Source organism: Apteryx rowi, unplaced genomic scaffold, assembly GCF_003343035.1.
Source record: "Apteryx rowi isolate R43461 unplaced genomic scaffold, aptRow1 scaffold_100, whole genome shotgun sequence".
NCBI lineage: Eukaryota > Metazoa > Chordata > Aves > Apterygiformes > Apterygidae > Apteryx > Apteryx rowi.
In genome coordinates, this window is record NW_020447198.1 from 1,367,215 (window position 1) to 1,376,376 (window position 9,162).

At 36.8% G+C, this 9,162-nt stretch overlaps 1 protein-coding gene across 1 annotated transcript in view; it reads right to left on the bottom strand.

Moving 5' to 3' along the window:
* The window catches only part of IVNS1ABP (influenza virus NS1A binding protein), an 11,443-nt gene extending 5,116 nt beyond the window's left edge, over window positions 1-6,327 (bottom strand). The window contains exons 1-7 of the mRNA XM_026063066.1: window positions 6,082-6,327; window positions 4,688-4,814; window positions 4,189-4,358; window positions 4,035-4,110; window positions 3,119-3,292; window positions 2,534-2,659; window positions 1,026-1,133 (exon numbers count right to left, since the gene is read on the bottom strand). Of these exons, the coding sequence (XP_025918851.1) occupies window positions 1,026-1,133; window positions 2,534-2,659; window positions 3,119-3,292; window positions 4,035-4,110; window positions 4,189-4,358; window positions 4,688-4,798 (765 nt within the window). The 5' untranslated portion in view covers window positions 4,799-4,814; window positions 6,082-6,327. The remainder of the gene's footprint in view (window positions 1-1,025; window positions 1,134-2,533; window positions 2,660-3,118; window positions 3,293-4,034; window positions 4,111-4,188; window positions 4,359-4,687; window positions 4,815-6,081) is intronic.
* Window positions 6,328-9,162: the final 2,835 nt, after the last annotated feature.

The window sequence follows — 9,162 nt, forward strand, 5'->3', positions numbered from 1 at the left end:
CCTGGTTCCTTTCTGAAAATAAATTTTTTGAAAGTTCATCTGTCAGCTTCTAAGTATTATAACGAGTAGCATCCAAAGTTATGACATCCATGAAAGTTTATTAAAAACAATTAAGACGAGCAGAAGATTAGCTGGCTCTTCCATTTCTTTTCACTTCTAAAATCCATGCCCCTGGATGGAGAGTACTTTACCTAAGCGATTTGCTAAAAACAAAGAAATGTGCTTTTGTACCAGCACATTCCACTGTTATCAGTTAAAACATTAACATACATTTGCTTCTAGCTCACAAGCTTAATTTGTAAAGAGCAACTGGTAATTTAGATCTATTAGCCCTTGTTTCTTCTTTGTTTCCTAAGCMCCCTCAGTTGTGCTAAGCTGTGTTTTGCAGGAGTTGAGAATTAATATTGTATCCAGTTAGAGTGCCCCCACCCCCAAAAGTCATCTCGAAAAGCAGTAATTTGTACAGTCAAAGCATCAGCTATCCCTAAGCCAGAAGTTATCTCCTGCTGCCTTTTGAAAAATCTCTTACACCCTGTCAATATGGCTTAACAAGAGGAATAAATGCTGGAATCTGAAGGATTAGAACTTATCTGATGTCTAGAATGTTTTTCTATGCCAAAATTTTAACAGCTGCATAAACCATTTACATGAATGGGCATACTGCCAGCCAAACAGTCCATGATTCTTTTCAGTCTCTTAAATATGATTTCCTATACMTCTCTCCTAAGCTACATAAGCTCTTGCTATAGCTGACTGCTTCACTACCTTCTCTTTCTTCTGACAGCCTAAGATTTAGTTTGAAGTCTAAAGCACTCTGTTGTGGAAGGGCTCGCTCTGTTTCAGTCCGCCGAACCAACAAGAGGCAAAAACTACATCACTGCCTCCAGTGGTTTTGAGAAAAATACTTTCCCGTAACGTATTTCGCCATTAAAGCTACTCTCTACTCGCTGCAAGACTCAAAACTGAGTGTGCTGTAAACTGCTCCAGGCTCCCTGAGGTTACCTCAGACTGTCTGCAATTGGTACCTGCACAAACTGAATGTGGTCATCATCACTGCCATACACCTCAGCCTGTCCATCTAGCAGATTTCCATCAAGCAGCTTGTGATCAGCTGAGTAGTACAGCGTTTGAACCTGCAAAAACAACAACAGAATACCCATGTGGCTACCGTCTCCACTGCTACTTAGCTACAGGCAGATTACAAAAGGCAGTCGCCAGCATACTTCTCGTCATCTCATCTCAATCTAGCGGAATGACAAAACTAAAAGGAAGATGTCATGGTGGCAATCTTCAAACACTGGGTGAAGGCTCCTTGCTTTCTCAGCTTGAAAGAAATCTTCATTTTCCAAGGACTTCTACTGTTTTTCCAGCACAGAAACATTAGACAAGCAAGATGTACATTAATTTGCAGAATTATACAAATTCATAATCTCATGCAAGCATTTTTGTTATCCCCGCAAACAAGTTTTCGGCTTTGAAAAATACATATATTTATCTTGATCAAAAAAAGAGAAGCCAATAGTGGACTCTAAAAGAAAGGTATGGGGATGAGGGAAGACAACACAAATTTAAGGTCTGGAGAAACTGTTGTCCATGACTAAACATCAGATGCAGTTGTTTCAAAGAAATGCATCTGAATTTCAATATGATAAATCAAAACTTTTWAAAAGTTATTCCAAGGGGAAATATACACATGATAATATATGACAGTATCAAATGTACTTTTGCTTATACAAAAGCGTTTCGAAGATCTATCACGCCTGTAATAACAAACGGGGAAAATTTTGTGATGTTTCAAGGATTTTTTTTTTCCTCTTATTTTAAGTAAAGTCCACTTTTTCCAGCCAATTAAAAATTTAGATTCCCCACTAGTTTTTCCATTAAAAACTGCCCAGGCTACATCCATTATGAGTATTCATGAGTAAAGCCATTTAACAACACACAACTTTTAAAATAATATATCCTGTAAAGGAGTAAGTAAACACCATTAAATCATCATCATCGTTCTCTGCCCACAGCGGATTTTCTTAGGAGAACTGGGGCAGGACTGCTGCTTCTGTACGTGTCAATACACTTGAGGTTTCTTCTTGGTTCTTCAGCCTTGGTATCCTAGTTTTGTTAATAAACCTATGGGGAGATAAATCAACGGGGAGGAACAACCATTAGAAGCTTTTACCTACTTCTCATTTACAAGCAAAACCTGCAAAGGAAAACATCAAGAATCTACAGCAAGTTTCAGTACCACCTCCCCAATTCTAGCGCAAGGTACATGCCACTTTGAAGTTACTAAACAGCAAACAGTGAGCAAAAAAGGAAAGCAGAAGACCAGACTGAACAGATCATTCAGCTCACCTGAATACCCCCCCAGTTTCTCAGCTTAGGGGTACCTACAGTAAAATTTAAATTCTTTAGGGTCATAGTTAAAAAAAGTGGGGGAAAAATAGGGGAAAAAAGTAAAAAATAATAAATAAAGGGGATCATCCTTCATATTGACTTGTTTAAGGTGTTTAACCCCATTTTCTTAAAGACTAACCTCTTCCATTAGCTCTTCCAGGCTGTCTCCATTCTCCCAGATGCTGCGCTGTACCCAGTTGATTACCTTTGTGTATAATTTGCCATTGCTGGGTAGGCCAACATTGTCTTCAAGCATTACTTCAAGCTTGAATTATAAGATGAAAGGAAGTGAATTATTGAATAATTTACTGTATGGRTTTTACCCTTATATTTGTAGCATACTGTACTTTACATAGTGASCATTACTCCTTGAAAGAATACTCCCACTTTACTGCAGAGCTAGAAAACAACATCTACTAGGGGCTTTCAGCCTATGCTGCAGCAACTAGAAAGCATGTTTATATACAACTGCAGTTGTGTTTTATGCTTTCTAAGAAAGGATGGACAGTACGCGTCCTCTTCAGTTAAGTTTTACAGTAGTATGAATAATAAGCAAATCAAGAATTCCCATGTTGTTGATATAACTCGGAATACATGAAGGCTTCAAAAAGGAAGCCGTAATAGYGTAACGATTCCTTGGGTTGTTATATAGAAGTGTAACTTTTAACTTCCTTCCCTCCACCAGAAACACGTGACAGAAATAAGCCTACAGACTTAAACTAACCTTTAACCGCGGAAGTTTGAGAAATTCCTCCTGTTCTGAAATATGCAAAAGATGTTCCTGAATGTAGCCATCAATCTTGCTCAACAAACGTGAGTCTCCCATACAGCTTGCAAAGTTTCGGTAAGAGATGCAGCTCTGAACATCCATCTTAGAGAGCAAGTAGTCACCACAAACCTGTTAAGAAAGAAGGCTGCGCTGTGATTTACAAACAGACATGATCTTTACATATATAAACTACCTATCCCAAAATACAGCAACAACTGTTTTCTAACTGCAGAATAGTCAGTTTGTCCCCCCCCAAACGGCACTCTAAATTAAATGTTGCCTACCATGAGAATAAGCATAAGTTAAAAGAGAGTAATACACATGCACACACACTTACCCCATGCTTTTCTTTTGAACGCCTATTCAAAACTGTTTGTCTGCAGTTAAGTGAAGAAAAGAATCCCAAATCCCTTGCCAAAGGTATCSAACTTGTAACAAGAGTATTTCTAAACTCAAGCCTTAGAAAACTTATGGTTGAGAGTGTGTGGATTATTCCTTTTTCACATACGAGTGACCCAGACTTCCAGGTCTAATTACGCCCTCCACAACAACCAAGCGCACCACTGTCTTCCATGAACRTGACTGAAGTTACGCAACCAGTTATGAGTGAACCCATTTTGGTTAGAGGTGCATAAATACAAAACTCAACATCAGCAAGCCTTTCAACAGGAAGGTAACACACGTGGAAGCATTACATACCGGCATCGCTCAAATCAATACTATGCTATTGAATATCTAAGGAAGGCCAGCAGCTGATAAGCACTTTGACAGAATAATCAACTTTTTTTTTTTTTTTAATTAAACATCAAAAAGCATAACCCTTCTGCTCTGTGAGAGCAGAACGGACCTCTGGAAGAGCTGAAAATTGTACCTGCTTAACTCTCTCCATCTTCAACTTCTTTGCTGCAGAGTATACGTCTTTCACTAGTTCTTTATCAGCTTTTAACCTATTGAAGAAAATTCACTTYGTTATTTTGATTTTTAATTAACATCTACTCTCTCTAATTTCTCAGAAAAATACTTACTGAGCAGTRTAGGCATAATTCAATAAAACTTCAACAGCTTCTGGATTGAGATCATCAAACTTAACGTGAGAAACTCCATGAGAATCACTATCACTATTGAAGATTTCAAACAGGTAGGGACTACAGCAAGCTAGCACAGCTCTGTGTGCCAGCATCTCATGTCCACATACCTATGTATAAAACACAAACAAGAAACYCAGAGGCCAGTAAGAATTTTAAAACCCACACTATCATAACAGTGTCAAGGCATACCCAACGTGAATACCACAGTTCAATCAATTTTTTAAATCAATACTCAATACTAACTTCAGTTTACCTCRGATAGCTGAAAAAATACATTGGTTCCACTTCTCTGATCAAAACGGTATATATATATTTTTGTTAAATGTATCTTCCAGAAAAATCGGGTTCTAAAACTTCATGTCTCATAATCAATGGAAAAACATAGCATAAGGAAGAAAGGCCATTCAACTGTTATATTTAGGATGAAAAGAATTACCTGGAGTCGAACATCACAGAACTGCCCACTTTTACGTAAGGCATTTAGTTTGGCAACAGATGAYTCGATGAAATTTTCATCTTCAAACATCAAATATCCATTAGGAATCATTTTGCTGTTGTTTTGGCTGAAAACAGAATAGGTAAAGTTTACAAATGCAACATTTTGCTTCAATATAAAARTATTATTAACACATCTTTCTCAAACATCAAACATTCATGAGAACTTTTTCAAATAAGAAAAGCCTCGATGAGCACTGCTGCTGATGAGGACTGTTGACAACAATCCTGCATTGACAGAGACGGCCTGGATTAATAACTTTCAAAGAGTGACACAGGCTGTAACTTTCATTGTGTCCACATCACTTCAGCAAGTTCCAAATCCAAACTAGTTGCTGAACATGTGCCAGCCCCATGGGAACAAGCTGGGAATCACAGATTACATAAGATGCTTTATTCCCCTCCATAAAGATCAGATTTAGTAGATTCATCACTATTTTCTGCTCACTCTATGAAATTTGTCATACTGTCCAATTTCRTTTTTGCATGGACCTAAGAAAACAGCTATGTTTGAAAATTGTAAGAATTGAGAATTTAAAATGTCAAGGAAAGTAGAATAGCAGCTATGAAAATACAAAACCACCATTCATCTGTTTAACTGACAGAGTAATGACTTAACTCATGATTTTCAGCTACTCTAAAATATTTAAAGAACRTAACACCAACAAAACTGACCAAATGAAATACATTTGAGCATATATTTTAAGTCATCATGAAGCTAACAAAACTTCACCTGAAAAATCTTACCCATATACAAACATACCACCTCAGGCAAATTGGAACAGGAAAAGTTTTGCTAGGAAAAGTCCATTTTACAAACAGGGAGCTAAATTAAGAACACTAAAATACAGCCCTTGAAGGGGTAGCACCGGAGATGACCTATACGTTTGAAATAAAGTCAACCTCATAAGTTTAAGTTGCTAACAGATGCAAAAGTAGAGATTTCGCAACAATTTTATAGGCAAGACTATGTGGTATACCTCAAAGACTTCCAGCAACAATTTGTATTTCCATCTGAAGTTTAAGAAAATTCTAAAGATCACTCAGACTTTAAAAAACAAATAAATAAAAAGAGAGTGAGTGTGCGCATGAATGTGCAAAAAAAAAAAAAAAAAAGCAGCAAGTCCTCCACAAAATAATTCTAGCTTTAATCCACTTATTTTAAATTGATTTGCTACAGAAAGCATTTGACCCTAAAATGGTCACTTACAGATGYTTCCATTTGCATACATTTTCATTTGTTTTATTTCCAAAAAAAAAAAAGTTTTTAAAGTAACAGAATTTGAACTAAATTATTCCCTATTGTATACACAGCTAACAGCAATATTAACTTACCTAGTAAATATATTACTGTAAATTTATAACTGGGAGATTTTAAAATAATCCAATGGTATCACTTTGTTAAGACAGAGCACYTCAGTGTCAATATCTTCTGACAGGGAAGATGCTTGTTGAAATGCAAGCAGACGTGTCTTTGCAGCTGCTATATGGATTCCAAAACTACCAGGCTTAAAGATGATGTAATGAAGTCCTTAAGAGCTATAGACATGAATTTCTTCTGTGATAATCATGCATCGTAATCTGTAATAAAAGAGAAATTATTAAGTAAGGATAAAATATATTACTACCATGTATTTCAGATGRAACTTCTATAGTCTCTTAAACATAAGCTTCTGACGCAAACAAGTAGGTTTTTCCCTACTGACACTGATACATTCTCCATGTGTAACCAGAAGCCAACCAAATCAATTYTGATACCCACAGAGACAAGCTAGTGGCTAAATAGATACTTAGAGAAAACGTTAAAACAGATGAATCCCATCCTAGACAATTCCTATCAAGTCTAACCTTCAGCACTTCCTTTACCTACACCATTATCACTTGCTTATACAAATTGATAACTCTTAAGTAACACCACAAAAACTACTAAATTAAAAACAAACAGACAAAAAAATCCAAATGCCGCATACTTTTTGCTTTTCCCTGCACTCATATCCTTCTTTTCCTGATAATGCCTAAAATGGATTCATTAAGGACATGTCTGAAATGACTGGGCACTTCTCTAATCTTAAGTACTTAAAAAAGTCAGAAATTACTATTTTCTAATGCAACTTCTCAGGAAGAAAAAAAAGAAAAAGTCTCTCATACCCTGCAAAAAGAATTTTTAGGTGCTATTGAAGTTCACCATTAGTAATTCCAGCGGCGGTCAATTTGTCAGATGGGAATCCGAATCCGCCTGTGGTTGGGTGCTTATGCCGGGCATTTCGGGAGGAGAGGAGAAGGGAAGGGCAGGGGCAGCGGGGAGGGAGCAGGCAATGAACACGCACTCTGGAGCCTCTCCCAACCCTGATCCCACCTCAGGAAAACACTGCCCATTTCACCCACTGCCTTCCCTACGTATACAGCTTCCAAACTGTATTTGTATCTGCACATTAAATGCCACAYTGGGAAWCAAGTTTCCTAGGAACAGGCGCAGCTCATTTCTCCTAGGCAAAAATTAAAAGTCACCCACGTTGTAAGAAGGGAGCCCCACTACTCCAGTGCCTGGCCAGCACTTAAAACAAGGCAATTTTGTCAGGGATTGTACCTGACGCGCTCCCTAAACAGATCAGCATACCAGGCTCGAGACAGTAATTCTCAAGAGCAGCAGGGGGCATCGTCATACAATAGTCTCTCCCAGTTAACACACAAAAAATTGCTTTTTTCATTAAGAACTTCAATCTTGAAGACTATATTCCAATCAGTAGATAACCAGGTAGAAAGAGTTGCTGTTAAATTTTAAATTTGGCTACTAGGACAGACATGAACACATACATATAAAGGAGGAAACAACCCCTCTAGAGCAAGCAGTGGTATCTATTGGTAAAATACCACCCCCAGTGCGGGAATACTATCGAAACACTATCCTGGGGACTACAACTTTAATGTCAGCATACTTTGTTAAGAGAAAATCTCCATATATTTAATTTCTTTTTATAACCCTACATGCAAATTATGAAACTGAAACAGAGATCTATTTACCAAATATTATTTAACTGTAAGTATTTGGAAGTCAGCAATTCCTCCCTCCTTGGTACAACCAGTATAACTTTTTCCAACTTCCAAAGCAAACAAAATGTTTCACTTTTCAAAAACAGAAGCAAGCTGTCTGATGTCCACACTTTCCCCAAAGATTCAACTCATCTGAAACATCCTATTATTCAAAGATACAGGGATATTATTTCAACACAAGTGTTGCAATGAATTAACTTAAAAAGCATTATTTCTAGGTAGTATTGAAGAAATATAAACAAGAGAATTGCCACTACATCACTTCTGATTTTCTAATCTATAATTTCAGATGTTAAAACTTCCATTTCCATTACAGGACCATTCCATATCATTCAGCTATGGCTAGCCTTATTTAGCCAAATGGAAACTATAAAAGATATTTAAAAAGAAAAGTCAAGGGAGACAAGTTCTTAATTCCAAAAGCTACACGACATAATCAATATACGACCAGGACCATTCTGGCAAAAAGTTCGGGCCAACCTGGCTATCACCTGCCTGATTCTCAGCACCAACTCATTCTTGACTGCTGAGTCTCTCAGAGGAGGTTTTTTGTTGTTTACTGAGGTCCATAACAAATTAAGTGTTTACTGCTGTACCATCCAGACAAACAGGCTACTTGGTCTGTTTGTGCATTACATTGTACATTCCCCTGTTCCACACTCATTTCTAAGGAACTGTTGTTAAATACCAGTACCGAGGCTATTGAGAGATTTCAAGTTATATGACAATTATCCAAATAATTTCAATTAAATTCCAGAATCACCCTCAACCAGTTTATTCCTCTGGGCACATTTTGCACATTCTGCAATCACAAAAGAACTTTATTTCATCTCTAGTGTTGCAGCTTTGCCCAATGTACTTGCATATGACCTTCAAGACCTATAAAGGGCATCAAGAACAATTCTGTGTTGAAACAGATGATTTGCCTTCCAAGTCTTCCTTTGTACATGAATTCAAATATATACATGTGTTGCAGAATATATATATATATAATGTTTGTGTGTATATATATATTCTCCATTCAGGCATCTAATATTATTGCCTAATCTGAATATACAGGAATGTGAACCTCTTAATTATTGCCATAACATTTCAATACTGCTTGGTGTGAATGGCTAATACTGGCTTTCAGGGCTAATATTAGTCAAAATGAGCATTAAATAATGTAAGCATATTCATTATTGTCCATGCTCTTTGTCTTGGTATATTACTACTAGGATAATTGTTTTAATCAGTCAAAATTCAATGCAAACCCGAGAACTACTGCATGTTCTGTATTAAAGGCTATGAACACGTACTGCAAATAAATTCCTTTCTAGAATTATCTTTTGAAACACAAATAACTGTCACTAACAATTTTTTTTT